Source organism: Sprattus sprattus, assembly GCF_963457725.1.
Source record: "Sprattus sprattus genome assembly, chromosome: 16".
NCBI classification, from domain to species: domain Eukaryota; kingdom Metazoa; phylum Chordata; class Actinopteri; order Clupeiformes; family Clupeidae; genus Sprattus; species Sprattus sprattus.
Genome location: NC_137914.1, coordinates 14266966 through 14288236, shown reverse-complemented (window position 1 = coordinate 14288236; position 21271 = coordinate 14266966). Strand labels below are relative to the sequence as shown.

General features: G+C 41.1%; 3 protein-coding genes across 3 annotated transcripts; all 3 read right to left on the bottom strand.

The window, feature by feature from the left end:
• Nucleotides 1-1014: 1014 nt before the first annotated feature.
• On the bottom strand, nucleotides 1015-10181 carry suv39h1a (SUV39H1 histone lysine methyltransferase a; the record flags this gene model as incomplete). The annotated part of the gene is made up of 6 exons (XM_080853681.1): nucleotides 1015-1232; nucleotides 2478-2607; nucleotides 3746-3892; nucleotides 7518-8183; nucleotides 9641-9786; nucleotides 10163-10181. 6 exons carry the CDS (start codon nucleotides 10179-10181, stop codon nucleotides 1015-1017), a joined length of 1326 nt encoding a protein of 441 aa, XP_080709807.1.
• Nucleotides 10182-11517: 1336 nt separating this feature from the next.
• Nucleotides 11518-14285, bottom strand: LOC308377127 (organic solute transporter subunit alpha; the record flags this gene model as incomplete). The annotated part of the gene is made up of 7 exons (XM_080853691.1): nucleotides 11518-11984; nucleotides 12202-12454; nucleotides 12715-12826; nucleotides 13304-13459; nucleotides 13754-13827; nucleotides 13968-14119; nucleotides 14216-14285. 7 exons carry the CDS (start codon nucleotides 14283-14285, stop codon nucleotides 11518-11520), a joined length of 1284 nt encoding a protein of 427 aa, XP_080709817.1.
• A 938-nt stretch (nucleotides 14286-15223) lies between these two features.
• LOC308376835 (protein-serine O-palmitoleoyltransferase porcupine-like) lies at nucleotides 15224-19649 on the bottom strand (the record flags this gene model as incomplete). The annotated part of the gene is made up of 12 exons (XM_080853317.1): nucleotides 15224-15352; nucleotides 15491-15601; nucleotides 15906-15991; nucleotides 16562-16625; nucleotides 16980-17056; nucleotides 17415-17515; nucleotides 17675-17800; nucleotides 17990-18120; nucleotides 18300-18481; nucleotides 18639-18682; nucleotides 18947-19139; nucleotides 19514-19649. 12 exons carry the CDS (start codon nucleotides 19647-19649, stop codon nucleotides 15254-15256), a joined length of 1350 nt encoding a protein of 449 aa, XP_080709443.1. The 3' UTR covers nucleotides 15224-15253.
• Between the last annotated feature and the right edge of the window lie 1622 nt (nucleotides 19650-21271).

Genomic DNA, 21271 nt, shown 5'->3' with positions numbered 1-21271 from the left:
TTAAATAACAAACAAGGCGGAGGAGAGGGGTTTGTGCGAGACTCCCAGTGTCACACAGCCCGAGCGTGTACCATCCACTGCTTATAGCCGCGGGGGCCGTGCTTAATCTGCAAGAGTGGGAGGAGGTGAGAAGAGCTAGCGCTGAAGGGACAAGGACAGACAGTGAGGAGGACTGAGTGGGCTCATCAGAGCCAGTGTAGTCACGCAGCGCTACGGGGAAGAGGAGGGGAGCGGGGCTTCTGCTATCCTCACACTCACAGAAACAAGGCAGGAGCCTGTTGAGGTAGAGCCAGGATGACCCTGGCTAACATATGTTGTTTAAATTATTCAGAGTTGGGTGACTGGGAGAGGTACAGTGGGGATACACAAGAGAAGTAATCAGAAAGGACAAGTAGTCCTTTTTTTAAGAAGTGAGTAAAGGAAAATATAAATGACTTACAGCAGTCTGTTTGTGACAGCATGGGTTTTTAGGAGGCTGAGAGATGGAAATAAAAGACAACTGCGCCACTTAGTGGAGACCAGCGGAACTGCAACATGTAAAGGTTTTTCATGCATCTAATGCAAAACAAAGTATCGGTGGTAAAAAAACTACAAATAATAATCCACACCATGATAAAAGAACAATAATACTTTTATTTTATAGAAAATCATTAAAGGATACATTTAAGATGAGCCATTAAAGTCGTTTCTTAAATAAAAGACCAAGAATGGTCTGAAGCCACCAATTCTTTTGCCATGTTGAGAGAAATGCAAATTAGAAACAGACAGTATGTTTACGCTGGCCATTTAGCTGAAAATGCTGAAAAAGTTTTATTATATCTGTTTGAATTCTGGTGATTTCTAGCATATCTTATTTTTCAAATCTGTGAAAAGGGGCAATAAAAAAAGAACATCTATTAAATACACAATAAAACAATACACATATAAAAACCATGCACAGAACAAATAATTACACATATCTTTAAAAAAAATATGGATTCAACATTAAAACCTAGCTACCGAACTATAAAACATTTAGCTATGATGGATCAGTTCACACTTCACCCTTCTCAGGGCCTCAAGACCCTGTCCTCTTCTTCTGCTCCTGTTAAAATAAGTATTTGCGACAGGACTCCACACCACACTTGCACTCCACACGCATGCGTTTCCTGGAGGGCCCTTCCACAGTGGCCAAGCTGAAGTCCATCTTTGAGCTCTCTGCATCAACTGGGTCAACTGTGGTAAAGACTGAACTGATGAGCGCAAGTACAACCACATAACACACAACAGTATGGTTAAAGCATACCTAGCAAACACATAATACATTCAAATAGAAAAATACGAAATATCTAAGAACAGGAAACACTAGAAACACTGAAAACCTCCATCTGCCAAACCAGTTAATTCTTGACTGCAAGCAAAGCAACAACAAAAAAACAATTAAAACTGGTGCCGTTTCTCAAGGTACATGTTCAAGCGGCTCTATGGATACCAGGTATACAATGAGAATCCCTTTTCTCCATTAACCTGTACTTTCCCCAGTGAGATTACTTTGTTCCTCTCCCCATCTTAATTGTCATAATGGGTTCTTGTTCTCACAAAACCTACAAAGTGTTCTCAACCCCAATCAATGGACCACCACTAAAGCTAATCAATGATTCTTTGATGTTGAACATGTATCGCTCTCCTTCAAAATAGCAGTAATCAAGCCCCTTCTCACATTCTTGACTCAAATAACTGAGCCAACAATTAACCTGTTTGTTACCTCCTCTTGTGTCTGCTTTGAAAAGGCAGCTCTGTAATCTGACTAAAACTGAAGGTCCAATGAACAGACCTTCATGTGTTACAGGCCCCAAGTATTCAATTTCACCAGTCTATTTGTTTTTTTTATACACATTTTCATAATATAAAAGATTGTGTCAAAATATATGTTCTTTTTTGCCTTCAGCTACAAACCACTACATTTCAAGAGAGGTTTCAAATACAAGCGACTTGAAATGATGCTTTCTCTGTTCCCATTCTTGCCCCTGCTGTAGACAGTGCCACAGCAGTGATCCACTGACGCTGTGAAAAATCACGAGGGCATCATGCAATTAGTCACCTTCTGTGATTCCTGGTTGCCAAGTGCGACACGGCTGACGGATGGGAGAAGTGAGATTTCAGAAACTGTGGCCATTCAATACGACAGGCTGTGACTAAATATCATTTTGAGTTGTGTCAAGAGATTATTTCTCAGGTTGCATTTAATTTTGCTGCCACGACCAGTCTGCTGAAGTCCTACTGCATTTCTTAGCGAGCTGATTATTACCATTAGCTAAGCACTACATACCAAGAAGATTGAATACTATTTACGGACGGAATCTATAGGTTAATATCTTCACTTCTGACAGCCAATGCCCTTGCGTGACACACTGGTTTTGTTGTGTATGTGAACTAAGTGTACATATTTATGATGTTATTGAAGTGCAACTCATACCCCAAGAACAGAGCTCACTTACTTTGCATTTTATAGTCGAACGTCAGCTCCTCCCCAGCCTTGATGGAGCGGGTGGCAAAGAACGCGATCCTGGGTAGTCTCTCATCAAGGTTATCGATGAAAACATTATATACCTGCAGGTTGGGTTCACACTGGGAGATGGGGGGAAAAATGCATCAACAACAATGTAATGTAAATAATGATATTGATGCACTCTCATTTCACCTTCACACTTAAGAAATTGAAATCCCAGAAAACATTTTCTGGAAAAACTCCCTCTAGGTGAGATATGACAGAGCAGATATGCCTGAACGAGAAAGACATGCATAGAATACTTAGTCATCGTTAGTCATTGCTATTGTCTGTCCTACCCATCATAACAATTTTAATACTTTCAATTGTTAAGCGTACATAGAGATGAAATGTTTAATTTTTTGTGTGTGCTAGCAATGACCTGCATGTTAGCTTATATAGGGCAGAATTTTTACTGCATAAAGCAAAGATACTATTTTTGTATTTAACCACACCCTTCTCACAATTGCTCCTTGCGTACCCTTGCGTATCTCCTGGTCACTGCTTGCCTTCATCTTTCCTCTCTGCCTCCCCTCTCTCAGTCATTGATATTTTTTGACATATCTATGTACAAGTTTATACAGTTCCTCATACTTATATTTAATAAAGTATTCCTCTTCCACAGCAGGGCTGCGGCGTGGGACTCTTGGCCCTGGAAGAATAACACTCAATAGGCTGATTCATTCTCCGTCACAACATTCATCCCTCTAGCACCAGTACTGCACTAAGTTCAAAACATTCAAGGAGACAACCAATGCTTACGCACGTGATGCTTTGAGAAACAGGTTGATGCACTGCAATACTAGCTTTACATAAGACAAATGTGTTAAATTCCTGAACTTACTCTGTGCTCTGCAGGTCTCTTATCTAGATTAGATTAATCAGGGCCTATGTAAGTAATTAATTGAGGGAGACCTAAGAACCACTGATAAGATTCAGTTTAGCTGAATAAAAATCCCCTTGTCCGTCACACTTGCGTAACACCAATGTCCTCTTACAGGGTTGGTATGGACGCTTTTGTTGTCACTTCTTAAGAGCTTGCATAGAATATATCAGGTGATATTCACATTTATTATATGATCTTGTCAGATACCACAATAACGTAACCCTGGCATTCAGAGATTTGCTTCAAATGTGTTGTCCTGGACCTATACGCCTACAGTGTGGGCGTTATGGGCGTTTGAGGTCCTCACACCTGTCCATCTGAGACTCACTTACACTGTGGTTGACAAAATGGGATACATTGCCGTAATTGGCTGCATCAACAGTGAACACATCCTCCACATAGTCGAGATCAAACAGGTAAGTGGCGCCCTGGCTGTCATAGGCTTCCCCTCTCCTCTCCGCCTCTTCCGTTGTGATGATCTGAGAGAAATTAAGCAAAAACCAGAGTGAATCTACTCGCAACGCAGTAATTCAGGTTTAGGCTGCGCATGAGCATAAATCTGCCTTCTTTCGCAGTTGTGCGCATACATGCATACATGGATGTCTATATTTCTCTTACAACTCGAACACATACGGTTTTGTGGCCTGTTTCACTGTTTAGTTCAATCATAGGCGTCAGTAATGCTGAAGAGGCTGGGGACATATCTGTATTCCAAGTGCAATACAAATAAAGTGTTGCTGCACTCAAATGTTTTTTTTTTTTTTTTTTAAAGCTGGCCAGGCTTATCTCTAACTATCTACTAGTTCATAAGGTCGAGCATAGCTTACATTATACTTCATGAAATGATACATGTATAACATTTTGTGGACTATATAAAAAGGTAAGATGGATATTATCATTGCTTGCCGTGTTTGGTCAGTAACTGGCAATGTGTGCATTGCTAGTTAGTTAGGTTTGTTGTTTATATTGTTATTTTATTGCTAGGTGCATATATGTCTGTCTGTGGCTAACATTGTGAGCTGTCTCAGCCGTAGAGTGCGCAGGACATCCACTATCAGTGGACATAAACTTGGAAAAGAATGCAAAGGCGTTAGGTTTGAAATGTTTTACTCCCTATGCAATTTTATCATCAACTAGATATGCATCAACTATGTATGGATATCTATTGATCATGACTTTCTGCCTCCCACTTTATGCAGAGCTCCAGTGCCTGATGCACACATACACCGCCAAAACATCAACGAGCCTCCACAATGTTTGACTGAGGGAGTTGATGGTGTTTCTCTGCTCAAAGGCAGGTTTTTTTTTTCTCGCCACATGAGCCTGTGTGAATTATGACCAAATAATTCAACTTTGGTCTCATCAGGTGCCCTGTTGTTTGTTTTGGACTCTTGCGTGGTTCTCTAGCAAGTTTCCTATAGCAGCTGTTTCAGACATTATTCTTCGTCTTCCACGCCTTGGTCTTAGTATGCCCATGTCTCTTCCATTTCTGGAATATTGTCTTCACAGATGGTACTGGTATCCCTAAACGCTTTGAAATATTTGCATATTTATATATTATATTCCTCTCCAACGTTATGAAAGTTAACCAATTTAATCTAGACGTCTTCTGACAACCGTTTCCCTGATCCCCTTGTTTTCTTTGCTCTCAGCCAGCTGCTTGAGACTGCTTCTGGAGAGCTACCCACTTGCAAATATCAATTGTGAACCTAATTTATCACACCTGGTTCCACTCATTAAGAATCACTTGCGGACAATGTCTTTTTAAGCATCAGACACCATTTTACATATTGAATACCTAGAGGTTTATCACTTTCGTTTAATCCACTCTGATCATTTTTGATGTTGATGGAACATTTGTAAAACGTGAACATCCATTACAGATTGTGTTGATGTAAATAAATGTCTTTGTTTAAAACCTTTTGTCAATTCAAAGTAAGGGGTTGCCGACTTTTGCATTCACCTGAGAAAAAAGAAAAAAAGATGCTAAATTCTTTCTGCTATTGGTTGGGGACCAATCCTCTCACTGTCACATGCAAGTACTCATATCCAACCACCTAACCTAACCAATATATCAACTGCCCAACCATAGATCCTGAGCAGCAGGATACAACAACAACGCACAACTGGTCACACTGATCCTCATTTTCACTAGACAGGTCTCAAAACCTCAGAATGTAACACAACCCATCAGTGTACAGCCGCCATATCAACAAACTAATAGTATAATTATTGTTACCAGAAATGTATTCATTCAAGATAACACACTTTTCTTGGAACAGAAAATGTCTTAATTCACTTAATTCTATTAGTTTGAATGAGGCCTTCCAAAGAATGTGGAGCATTAATCTACCAGGTACAAATTGCTAAAACATTATGCCACGGTCATTATGGTAGAAACCAACGTTTTCCAACCATATATTACCATAACAGACATCGCCAGAATAAGTGACATTCAGTTGTGTGATTGTGCTGAGCTTTTCTCAGAGAAAGATTATTTTGTTCATATTCACATTCATAGTCATATCTTAGAAATGGTCAGACTTGTAGAATAGAAAAAAACAATCCACGTGAGTTAAAAACTTTGTTGTGACCATACATAGTAGACGTGAGATATATTTGGATACTGCTTTGGTTCAATTCCACTTCTGTACCAGTTATACAGGCTATGTTTTGGGAAATAAAAGTTAGCCAGCTGATGAGACTGTGATGAAAGGGCTTGCTTGTGCTATGTGTGTATCAAATCTTGTAGCAGAGTGTTTTGGAAAGGATGGGCTGCCAGCAACAGCTACAAAAAAAGATTTCTGGGTGATTGAGCCAGTAGAGTTTAATTTGGACTCTAATAAGAACAGAACTTTTTAATATATTCCAAGGTTACAGTCTTTACCGAAGCTATTGAGCAAGGAACACATTTTTGTTCAGGTGGTTGGGAATAAAAGCCCAGAAGATCTCTGTAACAAGTTGTTCTTCTAAGGGTCATCCCTTACAGTCAGTGTGATTTTTGGTCTCAAGATGAGTGAAGCATCTCTTTAACTCTGTATATACAGTACACAACTTTGATATGTTCTACCCGCTTGGAGCCTCATAAAAAAAAGCGAAAACTCTGAAGTTTATTGGGTACTAAGCAATCTCCCTCCTGGCACTTTCAGCACTCTCTTCAATTTATTTGGAAATACTTTGCAAAACAGATGCGATCAAGACATTTGGATGTATATTTCTAATATTGGTCAGTTTGTAAAGGGCACAGTGAAGTGTGTTGCACTTGGTTATCCATAATGTAAAATGTGTGCATTTGTTGTAAATGGTGTTTAATCATTTTAGGTTTTTGTGCCTTTTTTCACCAGAACAACAGCAAAGACATGCAAAGAGAGTGCATCCTCAAAGCATTTCATGTATACCTGAATGAGGACCATGCATTGTTACTCAAGGAGTACATTGAAATCAAATGCTTCTCTTTTTCATCGTCTAGTTTACTTTCCTATGTTACTGTATGTCATTTAAAAAAAAATAGTTGAAAGAAAAGGGGACACACAGATGGGGAGTGTGCAAAAGAGCAGGTGATTCAGGATAGATAATGGAGAGAAAGAGGAATACAGAGAGTGAGAGAGAGGGAGTGAAATACCTGGCTTCATATATTGGAGATAAAAGAAGAGCTGGAGAAAGAGATGATACAGCAAATAGATGGAATAAACGTGAAGATGGAAAACAGAAGAGAAAACAGAGTGTGAGAAAGAAGAGTTTGAGAGATAAATAGTTAGTTAGATTGATAGATAGATAGATAGAGTTGAGGGAGGTTTAAGAGTAATAATCCCGGACTGGTCATGGAAATTGCTGAGTTATGTATCTGCTGACCACTAACTGACAGAGACACATAGTTGTTTTTAGCCCATTTTAACATTTCAGTTGTAGAGCACTACAGAATCCAAGTAAGTTTTTTTAAAAAAAAATTTGCATTTGTATTCGAGCTCTTGTATTCATGTTATAGCAGCGGTCAATAGGACACTGACTGCTGGTAGGTAAAATCCCATCTATGTCCCCAAGCACTTTTCATTCCATACTGACGCCCATGAGTACAACATCCTATAATGTTGAAACAGAACCTACCTCCCCCAGATACTCCATGACGAATGCGTTCTTCAGGATTCGGTCCAAAGTGCGCACTCCCCAGCCGCGACCATTGGCCGTCCTAAAGATGCACAGGTCATACTGAATCCCCCTTTGCACTACCCGGTTGATGCAGTCAGGACCACATCTGCAGCGCGAATTGCACTCGTAGATGGGCTCACCGGGTCGCACGCGCACCACTCCTTTGTCAGTGTAGGCAAGTCGATTATGCGCGAGGCCAGGGCAACAGCCAGCCACGGGGTGCCTGAAACAGTCCTTGCATTCACAGCCCACAGCCGTCGGTGTTATCTCCACGCCTTCACCCACCCTGTAGTCGTCGATGTAGGTGAAGTCTCGGGGCATTCCTTCCAGGTCCACATCGTTTTGTACGTAGATACGACCTTTGTGACGGCTGCTCTTGTTTATCCGAGTATCCCAGCACTTGAGTATCTGGCGCTGCTTGGCTTTCTGGATCAGGTAACCGACAGCCTTCTGGTCCAGTTCTTTAGAGTCCTCGGACCTCCACCTTTTCTTTGGGCGAAGTGCTGCGTCCAGGTCGGACATGAATACTTTCAGCAGATTTGGACATTTCAGGTTCTTGCGCGGCTCCCAGGTATTCTCGGTCTCCGAATAGCCCTTCCATTTTATTAAGAAGTACTCCTTTCCCTGAACAAACAGCAACGCAACACATGCATGCCACTGATGCTCAGCCTACACCTTATGAACATTTAAATGCTTACAGGATTGTAGTGAGATGAATTCACCTGCACTCGCGTCACTGCACTCATTTAGCACACCTGTTCAATAAGTGGCCATTGCTTGGGTGTGGCTATAAAAGCCTAGAAGTTTGCACTAATTGTAGATGGCGAATTGCTACATCCTGTGCAGAGTGGTGTCCTATTTCTCCCGTGCCTGGTGTTGTGATCCTCTCCTCCTTCGCTGACCTCGAGAACGGTGGCCCACTAGGTCCAGTGAGGACCCACGTTCCCGCGGCAGCCAGTGTCCTCGAGTAACACGCAACCCAGCCTGGTGGAGGGCTGGAGCCACGAGCTGCTGTCTTGTCTTGTTTTTCTTTTGATTTGGTTTTCCCGAGTTTGTTTGGGGATTTGGCGTCAGCCTTTCCCTATACTCTGCCGTGTAACCTAAACGGCGTGTCTGTCATTTGTTCACGTGCTTGCTTTTGTCTCGTCTCACCTAGTTTAATTGCTTTGTTTTGGCGTGCTTCACTTGTTGTTCTGTTGCTTTCGTTTCGTTATTTTGGTTCGTGTTTTATGTCCGTGTATGGGCATAGTGGCGTAAAGCATAGTTTATTCTTGTGTTTTGTTTTGTATTGTCTGCATGTGTATTGTTTATGGGTAGTTCAGGTATCCTGTGAGAGGGGAGACGATCCTGCCCTTTAGTGTTTGTGTTTATGTGTTGTCTTAACTGGGATCGACTGGTGCTTAATAGTTTCTTGTATCCCCTTTTGTGTGTCTGAGCAGGCATTGTGCTATCCTGGAGGGGGGGCTAGTCACCTGGTGGTGGAGTCCCGTTATTGCATGCTCACGTGTGATCATTGGTTGCTGTGTGGTTGCTGTGTCACTTTGGTCACTTTCCGTGTGCTGTGCTGTGCCGTGTTTGCCTTCACCAGGGTGGTGTGAATCCTGAGCACACTTCCCAGTTAGCCCGCCGCCCCTCTAAGGTAAGTCTCTGCCTGTTTTAGTTTCCTTACCTAGTGTGTTTGCCAGCCCTAGTCATGACTGTTTGAGCCTTTTTATTGCTGATTAAATAAATACTTTTCTACCCTGACTAACCTCTCAGTTTGTCTAGGTCCATCTCCCCACATCTACATCGAAATTGCTATTCTTTATAATAAATATATTCTGGAACTCACGACTCTTGTGTGCTGTGTGTATCGAACCTGTTCTCGAGGGCTGAGGTGTCTAAGAACATTTAGATTAGATATTCTCTGGGTGTAATTCCCAGGGTGGCGTAGTTGGCTACTTACACAGGGCTGTGGGGTTCCCCCCTTATGCTCCTGTTACAAGTAGCGTTTACAACGCAAAAGGCTTACACAAGAAACAAACATGTCAAATGACTCGGGTTGATTTCAGTGGTGCGGCGAGTGAAAATTACTTACTTACATTTTGCTTTATGTAGTCGGCGACATATTCCACTTCATATTCATTGAAGCTACTTTTGCTCACCTCAAGCTCGATACACTCTACCCTCGCCCGACGACACATTGCTTGTAAATCAGTCCATGAAACTTTGCAAGCAACAAAGCAGGGTGCGAAGACAACCACTTTCATTGTTAGATTTACAGTACAACTAAATAACTAAATTCGTTGTTTACAGTGGTCAGGTTGAGTGACTCAACTTGAGTCCAAGGCATGCCTTAGTGGTATCTCTTAACAGTCTTTAATTTGTGTCTTCTGACGAACTGCCAATCTTGACGGAAAGTATTTTAACCAAGGAATTTTGTTGACCATCCACAGGGAGGCTACATTTTTATCCTTGCTACCACGTATCACAATAGAGTTGTGTGCAAGCACCCGCCGACAGGCATTCCTTGAACTGTTGTAAATCTTAGAATGTCCCTTGTTACAAACAAACTTTTCTGCAAATCTGAGGTAAATCAACATGCAACAGTTCAGGGTACAAACCTTTCAAATGTTGCGCCATGTTAACCTCCAGTGCCAATATAGACCATATTTTGACGGCGACAAGGAAGTACTGATTGCAGGTTAGTGATTGGTGAGAATGTTACTGTGGGTGAAATAACGAGCTCCCCATTGGTCCGCTCTTAAATTAATGTGGGCACATTTGCAATGACAAGCTTGAACGTGCGCTACCCAAAGGCTGGAAAAGTACCATGCAACGTTACATTAAAATGAATTTGATAGCTTAGAAGAATACGCTATCAAATTTCGATGTCTGGACTGTACTGATTGAATGGGTTTGTTGTGTTTCGACGGTAATTTGTATCTATATTCGCCAAAGGGAGAGTGCACAAAATTTCAGAGGCAGCACAAACATATTTGCAAGTTTAAAATGGATTGTTTTATTTTTGTCATTCAGTTGTATATCCCCTGCACATAATTAAGTGTACAAATGTGACGAATGCAACATCTGAGGCTCAGCCCAAAACACCCACGCTAAGGGAGCCCTTTAACTGATGTTTTACACCGACAGGAGTTGTTCAAAGTACCTCTTTTTATACAGATGGATAGACACTAAGCTATTGGGCCAACTTAAAACACAACCATGCACATTCAAATATATAAGCGGGAAAGAAGTTTATTTCCTTAAGACGGAGACCGTTCACTTCTCAGCTTGTGTCATAATGTAATGGGATGAAATGTACAGACGTGTGATGACATCAGCATGCTACGTTCATAGCGGCAGCTAGTTTGCAAATGATTTCAACTGCACAATTGATATGTTTTGACAGGAAAGCAGGACTGGACCAGTGATTCTGATCTCGACACTAGTTGTGCGCAAGGTTTTGACTGCACATTGGATGTCATTTTCCAGTTGTCTTATCAGATACCGACTATACAATTGGTTGCAACCAGCAAGCAAGTAAATTAGGGGAAATGTGCTTGAAATAGTGAAGTAGTTGCCTCATCTTTTACATTGTACAAATCTGGTTTATTTTACAAATGTTTATTATTTGTTTGCATGTCTAGAGAAAACGGATTTCTTCATGTTAAGACTTTAAAATTATGTTAAAATGAAAGGTGTCACTTATGCCGATTTTTTGCAACAAGACAAAAAGAAGGCTACTAAAAAAGCGTGACAACTGGAGGTCCACATAGTCGCCCCTACCTGCTTTTAAAATGTGTAGCCTATATATGACTTGACCAACAACCACCGTTTATAATTATATCGCCAAATAGAATTATTTTCATCATGATTATGTTTTATTTGTAATACTGCAGTAGCACTAAACTATACCAATGATTTAATATACTGAAATAAATGTTAATAAGTGCTACAACCTTTGAGTTACTGTTCGCTAAACAACGGTGACATCTGGTTTTTCATCATAGTTGATTTCAGCAGTGACTGTCACTTTGGACAGCTCCAGGGCAGGATAGTCCCCTGTGGACTCAGAGTTGGCCTTGTCTTCACTCGCGTCTTCCTGACGTCTTGGATGCAGAGGGAAAGGGAAACGGTCCAGCGGAGCGTGCTCTATGCGGCAAAGGCTGTCCTCGCTGTCGCTGTTATAGCCCGGGTTAGAGGCGCCACCACCGCTACCGCCGCCTCCACACCAGCCCGACCACTGCGCCTCCGCCGGGGCACTGAGCTGCACACTGAGGGACAGCTCCTCCTCCGTCTGGACGGCCTTGTCCTGCTGCCCACGGAGGAAACAGTCGTCACTTCTCTCCCCCTGCTCGGGGCTGGGCTCCACTTTGCGGAACGTGTTGCGGGCGAATAGGCAGATGCAAAACATCTCCACAATGACAGCGTAGTGGTAAATCACTGGCAAAACATACAATATGGCAGGAGTTACTCATAAGCCAGTAAAAAAGTGCAACATTCTACCATGAGTACAAACATTTTACAGCAGTCACAGGAAAACAACTCCTAACCTCATTCAATAATGCATTGCAATAATGTATGCAAGAGAGACAAGCTAAGTTGAGCTCATGAGCTACAATTGACCATCAGTTCTGTCATCTCTAGTTAGGCAACTTACACTGAGACCGCATGAGTGCTGAGAATGGTGGGGTGCAGGGGACTAAATTCAGGGCTCCCATGGTCTCCAGGATCCCACTTTGCAGTCCGCACAACACCAGGACCACAACCATGCAAACAAATTTGGCCCTGAGACCATAGCCATGCAGGGCACTTTTGGTTGCTTTGTAAAACAGTAGATATCCATAAAAAGACAAGAAGGTCGACACACCTATGATGGCATTCACGTACATGTTAGGATTTACAGAGTCCACCTGTGAACAATAAAAAAGAATTGCACTGAATATTTCAACACTCCCCACAGTATGTGGGATTTGCCAAAAATAATTCCAATACTTCTACATATTGTATTACATGCTGTACATGTGCTTGTTATAAGACATCATTGAAGAAAGCTGTTTTCCCTAGACAGACAAACTGTAAATTAACATTGTATAAATCTGGTTTAAATGTCAAAAATAAGGCAACTGCTCATTTAAATTATATCAAGTGGCAAACCAGTGTCACTACATACATCCCCGTAGTCATACTGCTCATCTGTCCAGAGGACCAGGGTTAAGAAGAACAGGATAGTCCGCACGACTGACAGCTGAAGGACTGCAGCCGTCATCCAGCCCAGGCTTGTCCTAACGTTCAGAACATTGCACCACGGGACATAATTTGATTACACCATGAGTAGAAATGGGACATGGAAAACAGAGATGTAGGCTTCTAATAAAACAGCAGCACCTGCCCTACTTAGGCCAGATGGGAGGTTTTACACCTATTTCTTAGCAATACATATCCAAATGGAGACTGGGGGGAAAATGAGAGTTGCAAGGGGAGATACACTGCCCTGAACTTGTAATGAAATACAATCTGTTGCAATGGCAAAGTTGTAATTATTCACATCGGGCATAAGGGTGCTAGCTGGCTACTTTCAATACATCCAAGGGCATTCTGGCATTTCCACAGAGGGCATTTGAGTGCAGATTGTCTTTTAAAAACTGCTCTACCAAACATGATCAGAGTCTTCAAGTGCCTTCAAATGCATCCTTTGACCAAGCTGTATGATTGTCAGTATTCATCTGCATGCATTGTGTTGCGTTGAAAAGCAATGATACCTGCTTATGGCGATCATTGGAAGGCAGCAGCAGAAACAACATGGGAATGGATTAGGGGAGACCTTCTCTTCAGCCAACACCTCCAGCATCTTGCTTTTGCCCCCAAAGAAGTCCGTTATAAGACCCATGAACTTCCACAAAGTGATGGAATGGTACCTGAGAAGATATATATATATATATATACAGTATATGTATATACTATATCACTATTTGGTTACAGGGCAGTTAAAGTTAAATATATCTTGTCATTGACATGCTATGTGTTCAGATAACATGGTAACAATATCATACATTGTTTTCACAGAATAGTGGACATTGACTAACTGGTTTGTGTTGAAACTACCGTTTTAAAATCATGTACTGTTTCTATGTACACAGCTAAATTAAATTATTATATTACAAACGTTCCTATTGACATTGACATATGTAAGGAGATGCTCTTTATCTTACAGGGCTGCAATAAAATTGCAAAGTGAAGACGACCGTGGAATATAAAGAGCAATGATAGAGGTCAGGCCAAATATCTATGACAGAGAAAAGAAAGAGGTCAGAGTCAGATGCTTGTATTGCACAAATAAGGAGGTTCAATTTTTAAGAGTACCTAGAGCCAATAATGTGCAAGGACAGTGGGATGAAAGCATGAAGAAGAAAAAAAAAAAGATACCGGGTACATTCCCAGAATCCACAGGTAGAGCCGCCTCCGCCTGGAAGAGGGAACACGCCTGAGGAAGAACCCAAGCTCCTCCAGGAACAGGGCCAGCAGGAGAAACGCCAGGCCAGCGGGGATGAGGAAGAGCCAGATCTCATTCTTTATCACTGTTGAGCACATGCAAACACATAACAATCAAACGCTAGCTTGCTAACTAGCGCTGTGAGAACACTGAGCCACGGTATACAGTAAAGGATATTCACCTCTGAAGAATTCAGATGACAGAGGGATCTCTGCCCCTACCCAGGTGCAGTTGCCTCTTACCCCCAGCATCCTATTGTTTTGGAGTGGGGGACTACACTATTTTAGCCCCAAGTTAACATGACATATTCCATTTTGGTGGCCTGAAAATATTAAAAATAGGAATTGAGAACTTCTTAGTTCGTTGACAATATACTCCCAGACAACCATAACCTGCTATGTCAAATGTAATGCTCTGACTCACCAAAGAGATAGGAAGAGATCCAAGAGATGAGAAATAACTATTAGCCAAAAGGTGCCGTCTGCGTTGTGGCTTGGTGGTGTCCTTTTGTCTGAATGATACCTTCCTGATCAGCATGGTTAATGATTTCCTACACACAGGTATATTCACGGGTATGGGGGCTAAGTCCATTCTGTGAGATATCCTCTGTAATCTAACACTATCTTAGGTGCATACAGTTTAACAATTCATGTTGTTTTTGGTATATATGGTAATAGCAAATTAAAAACATAACATATGTTTTTTACTTAATTGACTACTTGTATGGTATTTTAAAAACATGTTAAAGTCTCTAATAATACTGGAAACTGTATCTTAACTGGTGATTTTTAGTGTCTGCAATTTAAGTGTAAATGTTATGCAGAGTAATGACCAAGAAAAGAAAAAAACAACAACAAAGGGATAGAAACGAGCATTTAATAGAAAAATAAATAGTTCTAATGAAAATGGTACATACGGTTTAAAGTTTTAAGAAATACAAATTAGATCCATTCCAGATTTTTCCAATAATCTGTGAATCTAATTGTGTATACTGTAACAGAGTATCATTAGTGACCCATTATCCCAGTCATATGACTGCATACTTTCAGGTACATTCATTTGACCTACACTTTTGAAAGAGAGACTCAGACATGATTTACATGACTGATTTGTGACACTGGCTGACTCAATCTCCACTGAGTAGAAAGTCAGCCAATGAGTCACAAGCTCCTGCCATTCTCGGTAGGGAGTGTGTTCGTAGGAAGTCGACTGATGATGTTCATATGAGCCAGTAGAACACAAAACAGCCAAACATAACCTTGTGGCTCAACCAGCTCAGTTCCGACCATTTTTGGATGGTGTGATTGGCCAGGTAACCCTGCAGTGAAAAGAAGGGGTTGATGTATAAATCAAATTATTTATTCAGACTTAATTATGAGAATCCAAGAATATTTACCTAAAATCTTAAACTTAATTTTTACATGTCTAATGCATGTCAGTACCAATAGGGCCTTACCTCTCCCGGATCCATGTTGTCCATATCAGTGTCAAACATTGAGCCCAGATAGGTCAGGTGGACAATGGCCAAAGTACTAAAGATTATATTGATGCCATACACCCACAGAGCCTGCAAGAAGGAACGCGTGATCAATGAGAATTCCTCTTCTTTACTTTCAACACAATAAAATATTAAATTACAAAAGGTACATGGATTATTGGATTGCACTGGATTATTCAGTGTAAAAAGATCCATCTTGTGATTTATGTTAACATTTTTAGGAAAATAAATTCCTAGACACATTAAAATATATGAAAAAGTGACACAGTAGTCTTTTTTGTAACTCTACAATACATGGAACTCTCAACCTTTTAATGCCCTACTAGTCAGCCAATTCAACTTTCAAACCAAAGCAGCTAACACTACTACATACCTTCTTGTTTTGATGATTGCAATCAGGTGGACAACTCTTTGACAGGATGCAGGCACTGAAGATGGCAGCCAAGCGCTTTCTAAGAACTGAAATCAGACATTTAAGACAACTAAAAAGTGATACATCATCATCATCATCATCATCATCAGACAGAAAGCTGATGCAACATACTGAAGGGGGTCTTACTATCCTCAGCTACCACTGATGGTAATTCCTTCCAGTCCACACTGCATATGCAAATTCCAACTAGTAGTATTGGTGTCCATCTCTTTAGAAATTCTTCATACGTTCATACATAATTTTCAGTTGATGATTAGAGAGTCTTTCAGACTTTTGTCTCAGAGCAGTGAGTTTAAAAACAGCCATCAGAATATAAAGACACTTACCTTAAATATTTAATATTGAATTGAATTTCCTACCACAGCATTATCACTTGACTTGAGGGCTTATCACTCAACAACTAATGAACCTATGATGCCATCTTCTGGGCATTTTCCAGTAGAGCTTCCCAGCATATCATAAGACGTTGAAATAAAGATAACTAAGTGATTTCTGAACAAGGGTCTGCTTGAATAGTGTTCTTTCAGAAATAGTCTGAGTAAACTTGCATCAGTCAACCTGGTTCGTTTTTAACAGTAAAAAGTGTAGCGAAGTACCGTGTTCTACATAGGTGATGAACCCAAGCGATAACAGGACTGCGCCAAGGTGGAAACTGAGACCCTGAAGAGACAAACACACAACAAATCCTCACTTATGAAGCACAAGCCTGCAAAATGATTCTGCCCTTTTATTGAAGAAATAGATACATTTGATCTATGAGGCATTTGCAGCACCCTTAGCCTATAGAGAAGAGTCTGTCTATAGACTGATCTGTCAAAGGCTTCACTTCAAACAGAATGCATAATGTGTTATAAACCTGAAACCCAAGCACGTCCATACACTAAAAGGCTGGGACTTCGAAACTTACTTTAAAAACTACAGCTTTTAAATCTTTAAAATTCCATCAAAGACATGACTGATTTCGACACCATCAAGACTGGTTTAAACAAAATATGAACAGAAATTCAGACTCACATGCAGTAAGGCACTGGCTGTGTAGGTCACCAAAATGGCAGGAAATGTTCCCAGTTTAAGTGCACTTTTGAAGACATCTGTAGAAACAAATAAAAAAATGTAAAGAAGCAAAAATATGGATTTTGTTAATATTTCTGTTATATCAATTGTGCCCTTACTAAATTTGTACTGTAATTGTATTTGTAATTGAGTGCTCAGTATTCTGACATAAATTTGAAATCAGCAGGATATCAGAAATGTGTTAACCTAACAAATGCTAACACTACGTACATTTCTATGTTAAGTTAAACTTGAAGCCCAAAGTGATTTTCCCCAAAAATGTTTAATTGAAAACAACAGAGAGTTTCCATTAACATTAGTATCTTGCAAGTGACTTGTAACTTTGGAAAGTTTTTGATCCTAAGAAAATACTAATGAGCACCGACGTGTACTTACATGTATTCAACCAACGAGACATGGGCACATTCCAGGATGTCACAACCTCTACCATGGATCTGGGTAGTTCTACATTAACAGGGTTGGCCACAGTCATGTCCCTACAGGAAGACAAGCCCAATTATCAATGATTCAGTTCACTTCCATACAAAAACATTTCATTTTCTTAAGTTACTGACACTTTTTGTTTAAGTTGACTAACCGCATGGAAAGGCAACATTTTGTTGACTTAGGTGTAAATAGACCATTTGACCTCTCACCATTTAACATTGTCCTTGTGATCGGTGAAGCCAGCTCCAGCCAGGGTGGTGGTGGTTTCACTCAGGAAGCTCACAAAGTAGTGACTATAGTGAAAGGACACTGCATTCTCATAGGCATCGAGCCACCTATGGATAAAACACACTGACTTATATAACACGTCACATAAACAACACTGGTTTGAAGGTCATGAAAATTCAACCAACCCTCCCCCAATCATGGTCACTCTCATTTATGATAAGATAGTTTATGATAATGCATGATTAAAGCAGTTGTTGAAGTGTGTGACACTAAACAGTGACTTGGTCCTCAATTACCTATTCAGAGATTCCTCTCCATCGACTGGGATCAGGTATGGGAAGAGGTATGGTGCAATGCAAGTGGACACTACCAAGCAGAGCTGACACTTCACCCAGCTCCCAGAGATCTTTGCAAACCAAGAAAATTTCTGTAGAGTATGAAGGTTTATAGTTATTGCCTGATACAGAACACAGTAAGCGTCTCTACATATCTGCCAGCTTTTGAATAGCATACAGGACACTAATTCTTCGGTTGACCAAAGGAACAGGATTTTAACCTATGCCTGGTTTAAAGCAGTCTGAAAGACAAACAGATGATATTACTCACCAACTTGCGGCTATCGAGCGCATCTTTGTAACTGGTGAAGCTGACCCAGGGACCAAAAATGACAGTGCCCACAAACAAGACGTAGCCCATGAATTCCAGAGGCGAAGGAAAAGCAGAAATGACCCCTCTATCTAAATCAAAGGCCAGGGAGATAGCCTTCATCGCCACCACCATCTGAGAACCTGGAGAGGCAGTAAAAAACAAGTGTCGGTTACACTGTAATTCACTGCACACATGCTGGTGTGTTGAAATCACTTCTGTCTAAGGCTGTGATGGAATGACACAGACTAGATTGGAATAGTAGACAATAGAAATGTGGCATGACAATATTTCATTTACCTCTTATTTTAAGCCAGGTTGTGGCATCCACCAAGTGCAGCTCCCTTGAAAACAAAAACAGCAGTGACATAATACTTAATAATTTAGAGCCAAATACCAGTGTGACTTCAGTGACTTTCATTCAACACGCAGCTAGCGCTTATGGATAAACAATAGTCTCAAGAAATCAAACTCATCACCATGCCGTGGGTAGCCCAAAATTCATCATGAGAGAAGTGACAAGAATTTCAAAACCAATCAGTCAGCAGTCATATTAGATCAGATAAAAATCAGGAAATGGCTAAGATGATGATCATCATCATCATTACCCCACGAGAAGATAGATAAGGATGGCGAGGGAGAGGAAGGTACCACGGCTGTTGGAGTAACAGACCAGGAAAAGGGTGAGGTAGCACAGGACACTCAGCAGCAGCACCCAAACCATGTGCAGCTCAAAGAACTGGTACAGGACATAGAGCCCCGCAGCCAATGAGCACAGATGTTTCACACTGGGTGGCAGACCTGCAGGGGGATCAACCACAGAGAGAGGGCAGCTAATGACGTGGGCAAGAGTGTATTTCATTTTCACATTTTAAAAAAAGGTTAGGGAAAACATCAGTGTATCTAATGGCACTTCTAAGATATGGCCAAAATGACAATTTGGTAAGGTTTAACTATAACTTAGACATGGTTGTGTGGCAAACGTTTATAACAAACTAGACATAATGACAGTGTGGCAAAAGTTTATAACAAACTGGGCATAATGGCAGATCCAAGCATTTGAATGTTGCCTTTGTTTAATAGGCTACAGTACAATGTGAATATGAGTCGGCTCTGTAGTGTGCCTTCATGAGGCTTGTATTTCTAAACAGAGAAACAGTAGCAGACATTCTCACCTGTCCTGAAGAGAAAGCGACACAGCAGGCATACAAAAAGGAGTTGCCATACTTGATCAAAGCCCTGCTGAGCAGCGGGGAGCACACAGCCCACTGCCAACTCCTGGAACAGCTCCCACCTACTATATGTTGCCATGGCATCTCCTGAAGTACCCTGGAGAGAACAAAGTAGGCTTACCTACACACACAAACGGCACCTTGCGATAGCTGTTTTGACTTCTGAGCGAAACTTCAACTAACTTGCTGTGAAAGTGCTCTAAAAGTAACCGTGCTTTTCCATGAGCACTGCAACAATGTAACCGATTTTTACAGAAACGTCTATCCGGTCTTCAAACAGCCGTGTATCCTTTATTTAAAAAAATGCAGTAAGGCTAACAACACTAGCTACCACCAAAACTCTATCTGTGGGCAGATGCATTTGATTAATCCGTGTATGCCTGCAGAGGGTGTTGTTGACCTAGCTCTGGTTAATAATGCTGCAGCTATCTTTAACCATGCTTTTCTTGCTAACAATGAAATGTAACTCAGCTTTGTCCAGCCTGAGCGTTTGATCTTTCGACCGACTCAAAAGAGAACCGACAGCTGAGCAACTAAGAATATGATTCTGTTGGTGTAGGTTTGCAAACAACCAAGGCGACTTATCGGTAGCCACCACGCATAAATGCGTTTTATTTACTGAAACTAAAACAAGTTGAGGAATGTTCGCCGAGCCCAAGAAATCCTTGCGCATAATGCAAATGTATTAATCTACAGATTGCGACCACAAAGCCTTCCTAGGTTATTAAACACTGTTCTCTGTTCGATGTTAAAATGTTTTCAGTGTCCCCTGAGTGCAATTCTGCGATGTACTTAAAAATTCCTGCCTTACCTCAGCCAAAGCTCACTGCGTTGAAAACGTGGATTCCGGAAGTATCCTACAAATCTCGATACGAGAGCACAGATTCAGGGACATCACAGAAGGGTATCCAGATGTTTTCAGAAACGCGGCATATAACGGATGACAGTACCCTATATATTAAAACCAAGACTGATATTTTTGGCTAATCAACCAAACTACGAGTAGAGGGCTACGCCAATGGCCATTGCTGAAAATACGTGACGCTATAACTCTTATAACGTAGCCTAAGGCCTCTATTGTCGTGTGGTGATTTTGTGTGATGCTGTTTGATTGTTTGAGTGTGTGTGTGTGTGTATGAGAGAGAGATGAGAGAGATTCGCAATGGAATATTTACCGGACACACACCATTACAAATATTCCATGATGTAGGTTATTAGCCGGACAAACTGTTGAATGAAACCACATAATATATCCTTCAGTTTAAGAATGAAAAAAAAAAAAAGGACAAGCCTAACTTAGTTTTTTTTACTAACGTCATTTCTATTTCCTTATTAGACTGATTTCAGCAGACGGGCACTATTGTCATAGTTCCTTTCATGATGGTAGGTCTACAGGCAGGCTGCAGTACTAACAGCAGCTGGCATGGTGTCGCTCTTGTCTGCTTAACCAAAGTCCTTCAGGGCTAAATTATTATCTGTCTCTAATTCATCACCACCCCCAGCAGCAGCCTATTTATACACCTGGGGGTTTGAGCCGCAGCTCGCCCCGTCTCATGCTCGTTCTCAGAACCAGCCCCTGGCTTCCCTCCCCCATAGCTCCCCTGTGCTGCTGACCCACATGGAACAGACATGGGACTTGATGAATTAGGCCTTGAAATATGGCCTCTCCTTCTCTCTCTCTTTCTCTCCCTCTGTCATTCT